The sequence below is a fragment of the Channa argus genome, chromosome 14 (genome assembly GCF_033026475.1).
Source record: "Channa argus isolate prfri chromosome 14, Channa argus male v1.0, whole genome shotgun sequence".
Classification (NCBI taxonomy): domain Eukaryota; kingdom Metazoa; phylum Chordata; class Actinopteri; order Anabantiformes; family Channidae; genus Channa; species Channa argus.
This window is the reverse complement of record NC_090210.1, coordinates 20,882,292-20,902,712: the sequence shown is the minus strand read 5'-3', so window position 1 is coordinate 20,902,712 and position 20,421 is coordinate 20,882,292. Positions and strand designations below refer to the sequence as shown.

General features: G+C 40.6%; 1 protein-coding gene across 2 annotated transcripts in view; it reads right to left on the bottom strand.

Moving 5' to 3' along the window:
* Positions 1-1,468: 1,468 nt before the first annotated feature.
* The window catches only part of atp1a2a (ATPase Na+/K+ transporting subunit alpha 2a), a 34,101-nt gene continuing 15,148 nt past the window's right edge, over positions 1,469-20,421 (bottom strand). The window contains exons 11-24 of one of the 2 annotated variants that reach the window (XM_067529417.1): positions 18,640-18,774; positions 17,296-17,375; positions 15,865-15,974; positions 14,628-14,803; positions 12,100-12,236; positions 11,188-11,338; positions 10,330-10,498; positions 9,470-9,624; positions 7,089-7,212; positions 4,973-5,118; positions 4,756-4,886; positions 4,395-4,496; positions 4,061-4,152; positions 1,469-1,840 (exon numbers count right to left, since the gene is read on the bottom strand). In XM_067529417.1, coding sequence (XP_067385518.1) covers positions 1,812-1,840; positions 4,061-4,152; positions 4,395-4,496; positions 4,756-4,886; positions 4,973-5,118; positions 7,089-7,212; positions 9,470-9,624; positions 10,330-10,498; positions 11,188-11,338; positions 12,100-12,236; positions 14,628-14,803; positions 15,865-15,974; positions 17,296-17,375; positions 18,640-18,774 — 1,737 coding nt within the window. In that variant the 3' untranslated portion in view covers positions 1,469-1,811. Of the gene's footprint in view, positions 1,841-4,060; positions 4,153-4,394; positions 4,497-4,755; positions 4,887-4,972; positions 5,119-6,431; positions 6,718-7,088; positions 7,213-9,469; positions 9,625-10,329; positions 10,499-11,187; positions 11,339-12,099; positions 12,237-14,627; positions 14,804-15,864; positions 15,975-17,295; positions 17,376-18,639; positions 18,775-20,421 lie in introns of those variants that run through there. The other variant, XM_067529419.1, reaches the window with a different exon arrangement.

Genomic DNA, 20,421 nt, shown 5'->3' with positions numbered 1-20,421 from the left:
CTTTTTACTTTTACTACACTAAAGTAAGAACAGAAATATTTCCCCTAGTTCTTTTGCTTATGGTTACTAAAGAATATACAGTCAAAAGTTATTACTCCCTTATTTTGAAATGGCAAAGGGAGTAAAATATATATATGTATCTCATCAACATCATTTTAAATGCACAATTACCTAATACAAAGGTTTCCTTATCAGAAATAAATGGTATTAATTTATCAAGGGGGATGCAAACTTTTGCACTAGTTGAAATTTGCATTATTTTTGTATATTTTTTTTTTTCATATACACATTTGGTACATCTGATGATGAAAGAACGTGGGCAAGATTATTTTATTAAGTTTTAGGGTTAAGTTTGGAAGTGTGGATTGAAAGTGCATATAGGGGAACGCAAACTTAACCCTATACCTAGTACAATAATAATGGACAACTAAAAAAGGTGATGTAGGACAACTGTTGTGTATCGCTGTAATGTTGATACATGAATCCAATAATCATTCTGTATGATGTGTACTATTTGTGGTACATTATGCTTTATGCTAGTGCAAATTGGCTATCAGCATCTTAGTCTGACTGATAGTACTTTTGTACTTGAATTACATTTTAGTGCATGTACTGAAACTTTTACTTGAGTTACTCTACTTGAGTTTTTTTACTACTCCGACTGTCTCTACTCATTCCAAATGCAAAATAATCTATTCCAAAATACACAAGTACCTAACCAAATACATGAATTCATGAACGTTATGATGTAAAATGAGCAGTAATGTTAGATTGTGTTGCAGATATCATTTACATTAGACTGGTTGCGAAATAGATTTGCATAATCAGTGTTGTTCATTTTGTCCATTTTGTTCAGGCTGCCACGTACACTAAGTTTATTCTCATTTACATTTATGAGCTTGTTAGTCTTTATTGAGCACTTTACCTTCTATAATGTGTTGGCAAACTGTGAATCTTTGGGTTTTGAATCATTGATAGGTTGAACATGAATCAGTTAAACAAACAGACTAATATATTATTAATGTATAGTCAAAGATAGAACAGTTTGGTTTGCAATGTAATTCTGGAACAAATTAGACAAAAAATGCACACATCCTTAAGGAGGCAAACACTTGCACGACAATCATCAGACAGTAAGAGAACAATGAGTCACTATGAGCCTGTGCAGCATTATGTGGCGTTAGCTGAAAGACGTACGTGCAAATTTCAGATACAGCTTTAAATTGGAGCCTGTGAGCAAAAGTTATGTGACAGCCTGAAAATTAGGAATGCATTACATTTAGGTGGTAGCAAATGTGTGGTTTAAACATCATTACACATATATTAGTACATATGGTGCTGTTCATATTAAAGTTTCTCATTATTTGGGCCCCGATTTAAGTGTCAACTAACACATAAGCAGTGATAGCAGTAAAGAATGTTAAAAAAACACACAGTTAGTGAATAAAATTAAATCAATGACCAGGGATAAAGTAGAATCCATTTTATTTGGTACATTTCACATGATTATAGCCAAACAGGCCACAAAGCATCACTTTGGTAGGAGCTTAAGGCACAAAGGTGTAGCTGTATACCACTGTTCTGCAGGAAACCTTTCTCATAAAACAACAAAAACAAAAACTCTAAGCACAATCGAAAGCCTATTTTCAGCAGTATTTTTATGATAATCAGATTTGTGAACTGATCCATGCAATATTACAACTGACAGACACACACACACACACACACACACACGGTTCTACTCACAAGAACGCGCACACACACGCACACACACTCACAGACACGCAATTCAAAGTGACATTTTCTGAATGTTAATAATATGTCTCCAGCTCCACCCAACCTGGAAGAGGGGAAGAGGCAAAGACAGAAAGAGGGAAAGAGAGAGAGTGTCAGGGACCAAAATGACAGGCGAGCAGTTTTCATAATGTCCTTTTGTATCACTCTATTTGTATTCATCTCATCACCTTTGTCTCTGTACATTTCCAAATGAATCCCCATATAACTCTTATGACTCTGATCAGCAGCCCATGACACACAGATTAACAGAAATGATTAACTGTCACGATAAATTGTATTTGCCTTCTCATTTCTGGCCCCTCATCAGCTGAAACGCTGTGGCGGCGAACAGATTTTATGTCCGTATCATGTGTATGATCTTTGGGGCATATCTCAAGAGTCTTCAACAGCCTGCTTTAATTTCCTTTCTCATCATTTCCTACTTGTTCTGCCAGGTATGAACAGGTATAATCAGTTTCCTGGAGCTTTTTACATATGTTCACTGGGCCAAGAAGGGAATCGCTTGTTGGTAAAACGAGTCCCGATTATCTTTAGCTACTGCCTCTAACAAAGCTGAAAGTGACCAGAAGACTTGGGTGGAAATCGGGTGAAAATGCAGCTCTTGGTACATGAATCAAATTTCATTTCTGTGGTGACTATTTATAGATTTATTTGACTTGGAAATTTATGGAAAATGTAAAACGTTCATGCCACAGGGATAGTATATCATCAAAGTAGGACATTTAATTAGCAGCACCCAATGGTAATTTTTCCATCTTAAACAATTAATTGAGACAAAAGCTAAAAACTGTGGCGGCACAACTGAAATGGCAATAACAATAACTTGTGAACAGCATGATGAAGACGACTGACTGTCATTGAACCAGAACACTTAGTGGTCGATTGATGGACCATGTCTGAGCCATAAATCACGTTGTGATTTTTGCGTTTAATCACCTTGTTAGAGAACAGCATGTTATGCAATTACTGAAACACTGAACAGTTGGACATGTGCGTTCAAAAGTTTAGAGAAGTTCAAATTAAGTTCACCTGTAAAGGTTATAGTGCATTTTAGGTAAGTCGAATATCCCCAACTCTTTGTGAGTAGCGCACGTCATTTTTAAATGGAACCACCAGACAGTAGTGTATTTAAATGTTACTGTGTTAGAAATGAAACAGTAATCAGTCATGTGTTGCAGAGGCTGTAGCTTCGATATATTTGTGTCTGTTTGGTAGTTTTTGTCTCGCTGTAGAAATGTTGCCTGTTTTAATTAAGCTATGTCACATTAAATCCAGAAATCACTTCGTACAGAGGCTTTGGTGTAGGGGAGCCCTGACCTCTCAGGCCGTTGGGCCTGTGCCCCCACATGGCATCGCATTCATGTTTTTAGGTCAACATTTTGTTCCTGTTTTATCGATGATATAAAAATGCAGGTTATCATGGACTTTACAAAATTGAAAAAGATATAAATGTTTTATTTTTGTTTGTCCTTTAGGGTTGTCCCGTGAGTTTCAGGGTCGGCACAGCGGATCATTATACGGCATGTTGATTTGGCACAGTTTTTATGCCGGATGCTCTTCCTGATGCATATTTCTAACGGGCTTGGACCTCAGTATGACAGCTAAAAACAATCGCGAACTCCCATGTTTTCAATGTTATACTACAATTAAAGCTTTTATCCATTGTCATCAATATTCACCTAGAATTACTCCCAACATTGTTTTGTAAAATTGGCACCTCTGCTTTCTTTTTTGATCGCTGTATAAAACAGTTCAAAGTTGTTGTTTTTTTTATACTGTTTTGTCAGTGGATTTGGTTGAATTTGATCTTCAGCATTTCACCATCTGTCAGCTCCTGCTGGGATGCTTCAGGTCAGGTTAGCAGAGCAGAGATGGTGCAGCTTTGTCAGTCAGTGTGTCCTTAGAGCAGTGGACAATCTGCTCTTCATAAATGTTTATTTTGCACAAGGACAGTAGGAAGGCTAAGAGATGACACATGTGGATCCTCATATACAGTTGGGTATATGAGGATTTATCTCTCTTGATAAACCAATTAGAAAATTACCTTTAATTAATTTCTGATAAAGGATCATTTGCACTAGCTATTTAGCTTTACTCTTTTTGCCATTTCAAAATAAGGGGATGCAATATTTTGCACCCAGCTGCATGAATGCCAACAACTACATCCAAACGTGGCAGGGGTTTTTTTGCTTCCTTCTAGCTTAATAACAACACAAATAGTGTTGAAACCTTTTAATCTCGGTTGCTCCTAATAACTGCTTACCTCCAGGGCACCTCCTCAGAATGAATTTACGGACCTCATCATAAACGAAGATGAGAAGACTGTATGGGAAAGCACAGAACCACCACAGGATCCTGAAAGGAAGAGGGAACGAAAAATTAACAGGGCAGGGATGGATTGGGTAGCAGTGAGTCACAGGCAGAGTGCAAATTGTTAAATTCATTGCAGCCATTTTTGAATAATAAGGATAACAACGTGGTGTTTAAGGAGATCACAGACTTCATTTAAAGTCGTGAGTGACAGGCTAATGGCGGCCTATTACGTCTTTAAGAGGTTATTTTTCGGTTCGGTGGAGATATGCATATGCAGAGCATACTTCAGGGGGTACATGCGCAGGGCAATGTCCATTCCAGGGCAATAGGAGAGGAAGGCAGCCAGAGCAGTCTCCACAAACAGGCCAAAGATCAGGATCCGGTTCCTGTTGAGTGGAAAGAAAGAAGAAATCACACACAGAGAAAGGTTGTAGCAATTAATGCTCAGACTGATAAAAAAGGAGCTCAGGATGGCAGAAATGATCACCAAAGCTTTGCGACATCTTGTACTTTTGATGATTAACAATTCTACTTTCCTGCCTTACTGAATACTCGATTGCACATCTTCTTTTAACTTTTCATTTCACATCCTTCTATTTCTGTTTTTATTCAACACCCAGCCTCCTTCTTTCCTGTCTCACGTACTTCATGCCCTGCTGAAAGAGGGAGTTCCTCCTGGTTTTGCAGATGATAAGGTCGGCCCACTGGACAACCACAATGCTGGCGAAGAAGGCGGTGTGGCAGGTGAATTCAATGATCTTCCGCTGCTCATACGTCTGCCAAGTTGAAACACGCATTGCATTTATTCCTGTGCGGAAATATTCAAAGGTTCTGTAGGTTTGTCTCAGTGCCTGCTCCTTACCCACTGCTGCCCGTAGCTGTCCTCCAGGTCGTTGACCTCGCGGTCGTCCCAGTTGATGCGGATGCCTACCAGACTTCCCGGAAGGAAGCCATTCTCAGCCAAAATCACAAAGTAGGTGAAAAAACCACCCAGAGCCTGAATCATTCCTGGTTTAACAATGTACAAGAAATAAGAGTTATAAAGTTAGACACAAAGATTATTATCATGTTATTTTTGTTGAAACCAACAATTGAAACTAACAAATAACTGTTGTTGGTTTCCATAGAAATTGAACCTTGAATGAACCTTTCTTTAATCATTCATTCATTCATCATTAATTTCTTGTTTGGATACTAATCATCATGTAGCGTAACTGTCCAGTCCTATTTATGCACGTTTTTCTGTCCTGGTGGTGCAGTGACTAAACGTGTCTGTAGGTTAGACTGGCAATGAACTCTCAGTTAATTCAGTTAAGTGTAATTACTGTCTCTTTTTTCTTTTTAATGAGTATTAACTGACGCAATTCTTATTAGAAAATTAGGAGTATCAGGAATCCAGTAGGAAACCACAGACCCACATAAATCTTTACTCGTTGTATTTGTGTAAAGCCTTTATACACGAATTTCAGAGCTGTATAAACAATTATCTAACACATTTTTGGGATCTAAGCATAAATTCTAATTAACCTAAAGTGAGTATATCTAGTGGATATTCCACAGGACTCTTATTGCAGCAGGTTTTAGAGCAGCAAGTGGCCGCAGACAAAGAGTGCTGGCAAGATGGTCGACTTGTAACTTCAGCCAAACCTCATGACTCTTCGGTTTATTGCCTTAACCAACAGCTTTACCGAACCATAACCACTCAACTCTGTTGACTAACCTGTATCTATTCTATAAGTCAGGATTGACCCTTTCCAGGTAATATAGACTACTTCCTGTTGAAGGTGATAGCCCGCCATCTTTGTCTACCGCCAGGTACTACAGTTTTCTTTACAGGACACTAGCATTATAACAGGAGTATTTATCCCTCTTATTTATAGGAGTCATATTATTTAACTAACTCACTGACTTGTAGCCCTACACAATGTCTACATTAAGTCTATATTAGTTCTTGGTAGTCGTCTTCAGTGCACCAAAAAAGGCCCAGGTGCTTATATCTTCCTCCTTATTTCCTCCCCCATGTTGCTCTTTTGTAATTAAATGGCTCCAGACAGCTGAGAACAGCAACAGAAGCCAATAGTGAGTTTTAATTTCACCTTGGCAAATTCGTTTTGTCAGAGTGGGCGTAACATTTTTAACTCGACGGACATCTTATTTAAAATCGGAAGTCTTCATAAAACGTACCACAAATACTGATCTAGGAGTGAGACGGTGCTTATTAATCACCTCGCTCATTGTGTTGTTAAATTAAATCACAGCACCAGAACAGTGTTTATGTTGACACGTGTTAACATCACCGAGAATATTGGTTGCATCAGTTTTCTGGCTGCTGTCCCTTCTACTTTGCTTCGCTGGTGGCTGCTCGACATGTAGATGCCTCAGGATAACAAGCTGTAATGTCAGTGGTTTGGTCAAACGGGGTGACTGGATGTGACCTGCAAAAGTTTTGCCCCAGTCGTGCTCATCTTGGAAGAATTGTGGGAGTCGAGTTGCCGGCTGTGCCGAGCATGTTCAGCTTGTGTGTCATCCAATGAAGCCCTGTCATATTTTGACCTACTTAACAACCTATGAAATTGGGCCAGCCTTTGATTTTCCACTATTCCCAATCTGTGTAAAAACAGAGATAAAAGCATGCATTCATGTGAGACTCCAATCCCTGAAACAGGACCAAGATTAAGTAGAAAATAGTTGCACTCTCCCCTGTCAATTTGCTGCAAATGTCACAACAATTAGAAGAAAATTGTGGGACTCTCCCTAACTGCCTGCTCACCTTTGGATCCCTTTTCCATAACTCTGCTTGTACCTAAACATTTACAGTGGCAGAAAGAAATGCCAGAATTTCTGATAAATGTCAATATTTAATGTTTTCATGCTTGTGATGTTTATTATGACCATAACTCCACTGCAAGAGGCCTGTCACAGTGATTCAGGGTTAAGAGCTCTGCCACCGGGAGGTTATGAGGCACAAGAGGACAAACCTATTTGTCCGTAGGCCATGCTGATGAGACGCTCATTGACCAGCTTGTCTAATTTGGGGTTCCTCGGCTGGCGTTTCATGATGTCGCTCTCTGCGGTCTCATAAGCCAATGAGATGGCTGGAACCTGCAGGGAATAGAAAGGGATTGGAGAGAATCAGCTCAATTTATGCTCTCTGTACAGGAATTTGTCTTCGTGGCATCGGCACAAAGGCGCGATGACAGTGCCCAACGCGGGGGTAAACTAGACATATGACTATTAGCATAATTCAGCGTTCAATCACTGTGTGGAGGGAGAAAAGTAAGGAAGAGAGGAAAAAAGGAGGCAGTGACAGTGATGGAGAGAGAGGTGGGAGAGGAGGCAGGAAGAGAGAGAGACTGATGGAGAATTTCAAGACACTCATAAAAGCGCAGGGCAGAAAGGTCCCTGTAATAAAGATCTTATAGTGGCTGGTTTTACCAGGTAAGCAACAGAGCAATATGTGTGACTTAAGGCAGGAAATCTCTGCGACTTAGGTGGGATTTGATGTGGAGACCCGGCTCTGTTTGAAACAGAACATACGCTCTGTGCTCTGCACATCCAGTTTGTTTTAGTATAGCATTCCCATGACCCACAGCGGTGGAGAGAAGCAAGGAGAAGGATGTGATGATGCCTGGCATTGTTTTGTCGGGGTTTTTTTTCTGAAAACGTGCATATGTGTTTGTGTGCAATATCCAAAACTCCGTCTTGAAGCGTTCTTAAGTGTGCCACATCTTGCTTTGATAAACATCTTTTGCCACCATCCTGTTCCACATGGCAGTGCTTGCTAAAAATAATCATAGCAGACTCCAAGTGCTGCTTGTCACTGCTAAATCTCAGCAGAGCCCTCGAGCCTGTAGCCTGGAGTTGAACTAAGCTGTTAACAAGCTGTTAACAACCTCACCAGCAGACATGGGAAATTTGTACTCTTACTTGTGTACTGTACTATAAACACACACTTTCAGGTACTTTATTGAATATTTAAATATTTCCATTTCAGAGTCCTTCAAAGCAGACATCCAGCTGTTCCCTCCATCAGCGCTTGTTAAATACATGCAGGCCTGTTACTTTGAAGGAAGGTTTTTTTTTTCTTTTATGCAAAACAAATGCACAAATTAGGTGCTTTTAAGCTTCAATCATCACATCATAAAAGTGAGATATAACCAATAAAGAATGCACTATCCCTGTGATCTCACACAGCTAAGTATTTGTTAACACAAACAAATCTGTCCTGCTGCTAAAAAAAACCAAAGAGGTTCTTTATTTTTATGTCACCTGAGTAAAATAAGTACAAACCGCATTATTAGGAAGCTTCTGTGGAGACTTAAACTACTCCTTGTCAATCAAATGGGAGCCCATTACCATGGATGCACCTCGTTACTGGAGCTTTTGGCTCATTGGGACAAACGTATAAGAACCAGCTCGAGCTGCACGCTAATGTCTGATGGCTGAGAGCAGGAAAAAAATTAAAGTAATGAACACAAGTGAACAAGTCCTTTTGAATAAATTCATCGTGTGCTTCCTTTCTTTTGCAATGATGGATTACGCCCCTCAGGCAAGCAGCATGCCAGCAACTCTTTTTGTTGCTGCTGGAAATACAATGGAGAGACTGGCATCTGGAAATGGCAGAGCTGTGTAAATCTGTAAAATGTAAATCTGTATGTGAGCGTCACCAGGCCTTTGTTCTGCTTGAACAAATGGGCATCGGCAGTGAGCCAGAAGCAAATTTCTCCCACAGACAGAGAGGACAAATTAAACCAAAACCTTTTTGTTCTTTTTTACCTCGAGGCCCTCGTATTTGACACCGCTATTAACACCATTTTGCTTAATGTCACCTTTAGCTTTCCTGTAGCTACAAAACATGCTAATAATTAGCATCCGCTCATTGAGAAGAATCTCCAAAATTAGGCAATAATTAGCTATGCGCATTGGAGGGGCTCCGCAGTGCATAAAGACTAATCCATAACATTAAGCTTGTTTGGGATCTGTGAAATTCCTATAAATCGAATGTGTTTAGACGCTGTAAAATGCCTAAAAAAAGGAAACAAATGAAAAGCATTCAGTAAATGGTGCACTCAAAGCCTAAAGCTGCAACTTTTTGGAATCAAACTGGCTGCAGCATGAGACTAAAAATCAACCAAGTCTATGTGGCAAAAACTGAAGCTTTGTCAAAGCCTGTGGTGTCTCTCACCGACACAAGTGATGTTCCCATCGTCGTTACCATGGGGCGCGCTGCGTTTGGCCTTCACCGGGTTAAACACTGATCAGTACAGCAGCTCTTTGTGATACATTACATACAGTAGCTTTAATTCAACAACGTGTTGCTTTAGATATGATGGAGGAGAAGTGTTTGCCCACTGCTCACCATGTCAGTCCCCAGGTCGATGCAGAGGATAGTGACCGTTCCCAGAGGAAGAGGCACATTACCGATAATGAAGAGGAGGAAGGGCGAGATCTCTGGGATGTTACTGGTAAGCGTGTATGCTATGGACTTCTTTAAGTTGTCAAAGATGAGACGACCTGCAGTGATGAAAAGGGAACACAAAGTCAAACTGGGAGTTTGAATATTCTTCCTTCACTGATGATTCATTGAGCTCAGGTAGAATTCCAGCCTTTCTAACTGAAGAAAGAAAAAAGCTTGACTTTGCCTTATTGTTTTTATCTGTCTATTAGCCACCCCTGGAATAATTTCCACCCTCTTGTGACAATTGTCAGATCAGGCCCTTAGGGGCAAAGCTGCATCAATTCACAAGTCTCATTAGGCAAACTGAACAATTTCCCTCCGAAAATGTTAGCAGGGTTTTTTTTTTTTTTTTACACATAGCTGATAAGTCCTTTCAGGGCACATGCGTAAAAATAAATTATGTAAGGCCGGTTTGGAGCCGTCTCATTTCTTTTTTACTGTCCCAGATTTTACTAGTTCAAAACTTGAGATTTGAATGTCTTTCCTTTCAACCCTTTAGAAAGTCAAGACTTAATTTGGTAATATTCTCACTTTTATGACTGAGGTCTGACTTCAGTCCAAGTTACAAGTTCCAGGTTACAGCTCTGTTAAATACTGTGGAGCAGAAAAGGACTTTGCTGGCAGAACCGTTAAAAGTTTCGAATCTCCTCCCCTTTTCTTTCTATGTTTGCCACATTTGGCCATTATTTCCATCTTTTCTTTTTCTTTTTCCCCTTCTATCACCCTGCCTTTCTCTCCCTGCGTCACTCCCCCACACTCACCCTCCTCAACTCCGGTGACGATTGAGGCAAAGTTGTCGTCCAGCAGGATCATGTCAGCTGCCTGTTTGGACACATCAGACCCGGCGATCCCCATGGCAACGCCGATGTCGGCTTTCTTAAGGGCTGGCGAGTCGTTGACTCCGTCGCCTGTCACCGCCACAATCGCCCCCTGCATCCGCAAAGGACCGGCGCACAAAACGTGTCACAAAAGGAAAGATAAGTGCCATGATTTAAGCTATTCTCACTGCACTTTCCTCTCTTTCTCCCGCCCCTTCTGTCTTAATAATGTCTTTTTCAAAGCAGCTCTGGGGAGATTAAATGAAAAATGGAATAGAGTTGCAATCATTCACTCACACGGAGTGAGAGTGCGGGAGTCTGGGTGAATTGTAGCATGACCTCAATATATGGGGATGTGCAGAAGTGCTTTCAGACATTTATTTTAGACATTCCACACATAAAGCTGATCCCATATATAAATAATCATATAAAGATACACATTTATATTCAACCACATACTCACAAATAGGCCTCCATTGCAAACACACACATGCCACAATGTATTCCAGCACCTCCACTGACACTCAGTCTCACACACAGATGCACACAGAAAATTGTATTCAGCCTTAAATGGCAGGGACACACATACTTGAGCTTGCGTGCACACACCTGTATTCAGTCATAGCACCACACTTACACCCAGACACATTTAAGCATTCATCCAGACTTTATCACAAACACACACATGCTTACATTCAGCCATTTAAATACACACATCCCTTTGCAGCAATACACTACCAAAGAGGCCCCTAACACACACACACACACACACACACACACACACACACACAGTCCATTGACCTGTCTCTGGCAGCCCTCCACAATGATGAGCTTCTGTTGTGGAGATGTGCGAGCAAACACTATCTCAGTGTGGTTCCTCAGCAAGTCGTCCAGGTACTCAGAACTCATGTCCTTTAGGTCCGAGCCGTGCACCACACAAGCCTTGGCATCCCTGGGAGACACACACACACAAACACAGTTGCTGTAGGAGTCAGTCCTGCTGGGGACAATTATGCGCGTTGACATTTTTGTTTGTCTTTCCCCTTTCTTTCTCTCTCTCTTTCACACACAGACACAAACACACACAGACACGCACACACACACACGCACTCCATCATGAAGGAAACATACAGTTTGCCACACATTGCGTCTATGCAAAAACAGTTTGACATTTTAGGAACTATTTGCTTTTCTCACAGAGAAGATGGAGCCAGCAGCAATGTTAGCTTAGCTTAACTTAACTTAAAGTCCAAAAAAAAAAAAAAAGAAAAAATGTGGAAACAGTCCAAAGGCAACAAAACCTGCCTATCAGCATCTTGCAAACCTCCTCCTGTGAGCAGGGGAGGAAAGTGGTGGCAGGGTAATGTGTCAAGCTACTTTTTGGCCTGACTCTCTACACTCAACATGGTGAGCTCACTGTTGTTTGAGAGCATGTAATGCATCTCTGTTCATGTTGTAAGAGGGGGGATCCTCCTCAGTTGCTCCTCTGATGTTTCCAGTCCTGGCACTAAGCTACTGCTGGTTGCAGCTTCATGTTTAATGGACAGTGACAGTCAGAGCAGGGCATTAAGCATATATGAAGGGTTCCTGTAAACATGCAGACATGCTGTAACCTTCATGGCCCACAAACATTCATATAAAAAGTTCCTCTCAGACCCCCTCAGCATAGAGCCATAAACCTCGTGTTTCTGACACGCACACACACACACACACCTGGGGTTAACTTGGCTCAGAGGGATGTTCAGTCTCGCCGCGATGTCTTCAACCGTCTCGTTGCCCTCAGAGATGATGCCCACCCCTTTAGCGATGGCCTTGGCTGTGATTGGGTGGTCCCCGGTCACCATGATCACCTGACCGCGGGCAGCAGAAGGGCTCATAAATCACAGAGCTTTATCACATTAAACCCTGCTGTATCTAATCTGAATGTCATGTGTTGCAACATGCCTGAGCTACAGTGCAGCACTGGCTGTTACAGAGGGAAAGGATGATGCTGTAGTTAGGGGTTAGGAGTTCAAACCCAGAGGTACACTTTAAAACATAAACTGTTCGGTTTACTCTGACAGGGGTAGGTTCAAACTCAAAACAAGTCATGCGTTTGCCGTTGGTCACCGCGGTGGAAAGTAAAGTTTAGATCAGCCTATTTTAATATTTTCCTTTTGCAAAGCAAAAATGATTCAATGCTTCGTGATTCATTTTGGGGTGACTTACAAGCTGCTTTGTGTCCTGAAGCAGCTCCTCTGACACATATTTCCATGTTTACCAATTATCCGAATAAAAGGAACTGTTGGGAGCAGATTTTAAAATTGCTCACACGTTATTTCATCCTAAAAAGCAAAACAACATACTGTATAATGGATTTATAGTTTTAATTTTGTCAGAATCAGGCAAACTCTGTCCAGTGTCTGGGATACAAGTGAATACAAACCTCTCTGTATTTGTGGGAAAATCTGAATCAATTTTGAATCAATAAACAGCAAGTTCTTTGGATTTTGTGTAGGATGTTGTGAATCAAGTGAACACAGTCTGCAGTAACATGCTCATATACTGATGACAATGTGTTTATATTTTATCACATACCTGTATCTCTATACTCCCGACCAATAATTTAAAAAAAAAACAAACCTTTTAAACTTTTATCTCCTCCATCACTATCATCTGCAGCAGGACACAGGCTGAATGAAGGTGCAATAAAGGGAAGGCACTAAATAAAGCCTTTGGACTTGATGCCACAGACCGAGGATGAACACTGAGCTGAAGCGTTAGTACTTCACTCAATAAAAAGTAATTAAAGCAACACAGATATGTGCCCTACTTTCCTCCTGAGCTCATCTACGCAGAAATGCACTGGATTTGTCCTGATGGATATAGTAGTATGTACACAATGTCTTTTTCCAGCTCAATCAGAGGTTAAAAGACTGCGTGCAGCTGTTATATGATGTTATATGAAGCGGGATCACACACCTCCTCAGAGGTACAAAACATTATCGTCTGCATAGAAAAGAACAGTCAATCCAACTGTTCGTTTTGAGTTTAGGTGTTGACTTTATTATTTTTTATGGATAATGATGAAATCAATCCAATCAGCAAGTTCAGCCCAAAGTTATTAAATAATGTGGAGAGAGGCCAAAAGCATACAATAGTTGATTAGCTGCACTGTATTACAACATTTACCATTTACTTATTCTTTATTTACCCAGTTAGACATCTTCCAAAAAGTTTTTTTTTTTTGAGGGGGGCGGGGACTTGTCAGTTCTCATATCCCAAATCGCATCACTTTGTTTGTATAACTCATACCAGAACATATTGATGCTCGTAAGGCTATTTGGAATAACAAGATAAAAGATAAATTATAATAAATAAATTTCAAGTGTAACAGCTGCCAGCAATCCAATCTAAGAATGAATTTTTATAAACTACTTCACCATCCCTCTGGATCTCCATCAGGTCAAACAGGCTCAGTCTAATCTACTCATAATGCCCGAGTAAAAAAGAGCACTGATATATGGCGATAAAACATTGAGATTTTGGCGTCTTATCAGATATGTCATCAGTTTATTTGCCTTTTTGAGCATAAACTCCACAGTCGTGTTCTTCACTCGGTTTTTTTAAGCCAATTACACTGTATCTTTCATAAATTCATTTTCAAAAGCAGAGAACTAAATGATAAGGAAAGTATCTAAAATTAAATGTGCTAAATCGTTTCCCCATATTTGTAGCAGTTCCCCTGAAATTAAAACGACGCATACAGCTCATTATCCATTTTTTATTTGTTTTTTAATCTCTGCTGGAAATTGTTGAACTTTCCTGCGGCCTGGCTTATTACTTTTCCCACAAAACCTCTGCTGTGTGTGTATTTGCAGTTGATTGGCACGTGAGGAAAGTTTGTTATAAATCTACGGAACCTTCAATTTACTACATTTTTTATAAAATTTTCCCTCATAATTTACATTTATTTATTTGTCACTCAGTCGTAGGATTAAACAGTTATACCTGAGAGTGATGAGCATCCACTCTCCTTAATATTTAGACTTTTATCAGCAGTTTCTTCTTATTTATCACTGATTATCACCTATTGGAGCCCCTTGGAGTGATTGGTTGCCATTAGGACTCCATTATGTGATTTGAAAAGGAATTTGACATGCAAATCCCTTCTCTAAAGAGCCCAGTAAATGAGGCCCCGGGGGAAAAAAAAAAGGCTTTTCAGGAACTACAATGAAGCTTGAACCTGTGGAACCAATTACCTTGATACCAGCAGAGCGGCATTTACCCACTGCGTCGGGCACAGCGGCGCGCGGTGGATCAATCATGGAGATGAGACCCAGGAAGCAGAGCTGCTCAACGGGGAAGTTCATGTTGTCGCAGTCGAAGGTGAACCCTCGAGGGAACTGGTACGAAGACAGATTCAGGTGGCAGAATCCTGCAACAGAGACGGAGGATCAGCGAGGTGATCGTTCGAAACCGACTCAAATGACATCTCCAAGTATGTGGCAACAATTGAAGGTGCTTGTTGTTTTGTTGCTTTGACATCAACTGACAATATCTCTGACCCTCAGGAAGTCCAAAACATCCAATAAACAATAAGGAGGCACTGCAGTCTGCTGCTATTTAGCACTACAAAGAGATGTAAGAGGACTAAAATTTGTGCAGAAAACACATTGTCCTCTGGCTGCAGTGATCCTCTACCTTACAGCGTTCATACAAATCATTTTTAATTTTAGATGTAGATTTGGAGGTTGCAGGTCTGAAATACAAATTGAATCAGCCATTTTTATTAATTCATGATCTACAGCCTTTTGAAATATGTATCTGCCGAATCCCTACAGAGCAAAGCAAAATAGAATGCTTCAGATGAAAAAACACAAAAAAAACAGACAGAGTCTAAAAGTGGAAAAACCTTTCTTTGTCATGAAACACCCAACACATCATCATCACCCAAGGCATAACTAAGATTTAATAATTTACGATTTCAAAAAAAAAAAAAAAAAAAGAGAAAAAAAAAGAAATGGCACTATTTCACATTTCACAGTTTGAAAAAGTGACACGTACTCTGACAAAATGATGATAGCACATAATTATTACCCATGGCACTTTTTAAAAGATGCCAGGTAACTCCCCCCACCCTCCCCCCCCTGTTAGTTGTCAAAATGATGACATTTACAGAGTTGGGATGCTGAGCACTTTACAGATTCTGAAAGTTGAACTTCAGTTCATGATGCGTCTTCTGCATTTTTACAAGAGAAACTTATTTCATATACAAATTATATTAGAGTTCATTTGAGAGATTGAACTGAATTAAATTATTATTCCATTCTAACCCAGTAATCCATACAGCACTACAGAATTTGTAACAACGGGAATTAAAGTATTTTTTTCTTTGGAAACAAAGATTCACTTTCTTGGGAACATTTATTCATAATAGCTATTTAAGAGTATAAAATACTTCCAACTACTTCTGCCCTTCCGCATACCCAAACATACCAAGCACTCTCTCTCCCAGTCCCCCCAGCTCCAGGTAGGCATTCTGGAAGGCCTCTTTCCAGTCTTCATCAAGCGGATACTCTTCCCCACAGATCATTATGGTGCTGCACCTGTAAAACATTTATGACAGTTTTATCAGGGTTCACTCCACTATTTGGATTCTGCAACACACTTTCTTTGCAAACAGTGGCCTCTACATTCCTACAAAGCCAGGTGTCTTTCCACTCAGATACGTGAAAACCCCTTTTGATGATGGGTTCACTGACAAATTAGAGCTTGAGCACTATAAACAGGCCACAGGTAAACATTTGCTGTCTGGACAACAATGGAGGCCAATACTGGACACCTCCCCAGTCCATCTATAGGTGATCGGGTGAAGGCAAAACGATTGTCTGCAGCCCTCGTGCACCAACTGTGTCAGATATGATGTAGGTATAAAGTGGTTATTTCATTGAAGTGGTTACTTTTACTTTTTTCTTGTTGTTCAGTCAAATACAACAAGCAAAGTGCATCTTCTCTCTGTGGCTACTCTCCACAGGTGCCATGTGTGCACACGTGGGCTGTGTTCATGTCTGCATCGCCAATTGTAGTACGAATAGTATAGAAACATGTGCACCCGTAGTGTGGGTACGGATCCATCAGACTATGAACTGGCTTTAAGAGGTGCGAGAACTACTGCAGAGGAGGACGAGTAGGACAAAGAGGAAGAGGAGTGCTACATTTTAAGAAAGAAATACCTCGGAGGACACGTGAATGTGTGTGTGAGCGCGCGCTTGCATATGTGTGCTTTTACTACACGATTAAGAACATGCATGTGAACTACGCCCCGCACACAAGCCTACATTGGTCTATAAAGGGTGATGGATGAAAGGGGTCAGGGCTAAATTTAAAGGACACATGGAGTCAACAAATGAGTATTTGGGCTGACCGGAGGCCAGACTAGATGTCGGCGAGTAGGAGCAAAGACTCATTTGGGCACAATTATGCTGACATACAAAACACTACTCTGCCACTAATTAGCTAAATTATTATTTCATTAATGAAAAAGTGATTTTTTTTTCCAAAACAACATGGAACCATGTCGGTGAATAATAAACATGGTTGTAGTAGGTTTTCTCCAGCTGGACAGCGGTGTATGTGGGATTGAGTCGAATAAGCCACTGTGTGTGTGTGTGTGTGTGTGTGTGTGCGTTGATAGTGATTAAGGATCATGTCAGTCAGTGGCTCACTGATGTGTTTTTAATTGTTTTTTACTAGTCCATTTAGCGTTTTCATGGGCTTTACTAACAATAAGAAAAAAATGAATAGCTGCCAACAAAAGTGTTTTCCTTCACTAAAGTCCTGGAAAGAAATTTGAATGAAAAAACGGGTGAGAATTTTGTGCTGTGTTACTTGTGAGACATAAAATCCATCTATTATTGATTGACCAACCTGTCCAAAATTCTCTCTGGCGCTCCCTTCATGACCAGAATGTGACCGGAGGGATTGTCCTCCGCTTCATGGATGGAGAGCTGAGAGAGAGGAGGAGGAGAAGGAGGAGGAGGACGACAGGAAAGAGTGGTGAGGACATACCATGACAGGATTTATTTGGAGAAAAGTTGCAGCGTGCAGCTTATTGAGTGTTGTTTCTTGCTGGTCCCAAACTATTATGTTCTGGTAAGTACAATGGCTCAAGACCGAGATGCACGATGCATTTCTCATTCAGGGCAAGTACACCGTTTTGAAGAGTCAGAAGCTGAATTGACTGAGTGCTCATTGTAAGTCTTACTCAAACCCTGTGTTATAGGTGCATCCATTCAGGCTCTCACTCCTTCCCCCTTTGCCTCACATAAATACACGCACACACTCCCTCAGGTGACTTGTATCTGAGTCACAGCATATCTAAGCTCAGAAAATCAGAGCAAAGTCGCTTCCCCCTCCTCAACACAGACATTCCTATTTTAAGTTAGAAGAAAAGGTTCACACAATGCATGAAGGATGTCCTCCGTTTGCTTCAACACCGCTGCTGTGTTATTCATACGCTGGTCCAAATGTCCAAACGGGCCGAGGGAGAGCGGGCGAACACACCGGCCCTGCTTTAACTCTTTTACACTTCGATATTAACATTTCATTTTTGGCTCGTTTTGTCGCTCGCTCGGGATGTAACAAAGCGTGCAGCTGATTTTGAGACCCCTCAGAGGATTTCTGATGTACTGGGTGTTATCAGGAGAAATGTATCCAATACTTTCAACAATAAACCTGTCTGTGAAAAAAGTCATCAAATATGTAACGCCGAGCACCAAGTTTTCTTTTAGTTAAGGTCTTTCATATTTCTAATTTGTCAATTGTTCACTCCAAACTTTTCTGTGCATTGAAACAAATGTAAAAACAGCTTGACAGACACATAGAGCATTAAACACTGCAACACAGTAACAGTGTGTTTGTGGCTTGTTGGGCAGCGAGTGTGTGCAACCGTGGGAATGTAAACCAGGGTGTTGTTGTAAAAAAGCAAGCATGTTCAGGCTGCCCTAACCAGAGAGAGAAAGGTTAAACATGAATATGTATGACTGTCTTTGCAGTATTGTAAATGTCTCTTTTCAACCACTCAGAGAATAGGAAAAATGAGAAAATGAGAAAATTGATAAATACATGAAATTATGAGTAAAAAAGGAGCATGTTAAATATAAAACACCGTGTAATAACTGTACCTAAGGTGAAAAAATAATCAGAACTTGAAGAGAACGAATTAAGAAGGTAAACGTGTTGTGATTCTACATTCGATCATTCACCCCCTACCTGGTACTTGTTGGTGGAGTTGAAGGGAATCTCTGCCACTGTGGGGTTTCTGGCTCTCAGATCGCAAACGCTGCCAGAGCAAACCTCGATGCATTTCAGCAGAGCCGACTCCGACGCGTCCCCCGTGATTTCCCTCTGGGAAAACACACACGGATGCACGTTTGCACAGTCACTCACATATACATACAACATAAAAAAAAAAAGAGTCTCCCTGCCTGTCTCTATGTCACAGTGCTGTGGGCGGGAACATTGGGGCTGTGTGTATTATTTAATAGGTTAAAGTAGCACCTGATATGACTTTCTTTACTCTTTAATGATGCAAGCAGCTGAGGATCATCGACAAAGTGTGTAATCTGCCCACAACATTGTCTTTAAAGTTATGTAAGACTTTAATGTAAAAGTAATGAAAGTGCCAAACCTAGTTTTCTCCCGCAGTTTGGGAAAAGAAGCATAGTTTGATTCAATCAGCTCCCTTTCGCCATAGCTGATTTTATTTATTTATTTATTTATTTTGGCCATTGCAAGACTTCTTGAGGGCATTTATTTATTTTTGATGTTAAAGGTCATGGATATAAAGAGTTAATACCGTGTTGCAAATAAATAGTATTGGAAAAACACATTATGTTATTGCCTATTAGCAGTAATCGATTGCAAAGTGAGTGCTAGGCTAACAAGATTAATGCTTGAAGGAATTAAAACTTGCTGGGTCCATCTATGTTTAAAGTGGTGCAACATATACATAACATCTCTGGGGTTTTTTTTCAGTGTCTGTATAGGTCATTTATGCATTTTAATTTGTAGGAGGTCGATGAATTTGAGCATATTGGCAATATTTACACATATTAGATATTAGATATTCCATAAGTCTCAGAATGTGATTATCCTGTTTGGATGCATATTGCTGTGTGTTTTTTGTTGCAGGTTCATTGGTTTCAACTTGTGTGACAAAGTTGTGGTACTTGAATCATTTAGCAGCAAATAACTGATAACTGAAAAAAAAAAAAACCCCTGGAATGAAAATTTCCACGATGATCACTGCAATTTATCCCACTTTTGCCGGCAATTTATTACAATCCGTGCTCAAATGATTGACCTGACGCCCAGTCTGCCGACGTGAGCCGAACCTAGGCGAGCAATTTCTCTTTGTTCCTATTTATTCATTCATGAACAGACACAAAACAAGGACATGCACTCTGCAAGATTTGTCCTTGTTTGTGCCTTTTCATGAATGAATAAATAAATCAAGGAAATTCCATTTCTCTGTTTTCTTTTTATTTTTTTGGTTTTTTTTTTATCCCCAGGTCTACATGGGGACTTGTTCTTTTAATGGTAGTGCAACCTGGTCCTTGACTGCTGTGTCTGAGTGCCGTCAGGAGACACAGCTTAATGCAGAGAGGAGCCCTGGGCACCTCGAGGGGCAGAGAGGCTGCAGTGGCAGGGTCCGCTCCCACTAGAGCCGGAGAGCAGTAATCCCTGTCACTGCGAGGCGCACAGAGAATTTCTTCAGGTCAGCATAGCACAGGTTGGAGGATAGCGGTCTGTAGAACGCTGGGATATTATTGACTTACCTACCCAGCAGTGTGTGTGTTTGTATACCAGTGTGGGGGAGTTATTTCCAGGGGTGCATTGGATTCTCGAGATTCTCTTTGTGTGTTTATGTGTGAGACAGAGGCTGAGCGTGTGAGCGGGTGTCTGTTCACTGCACCTGGGTCAAGTGCTATTGACAAATTATTTTTATCGCTTGTTTTTTTTTTTTTTCCCTGGTGGGTGACACGTGGGTGA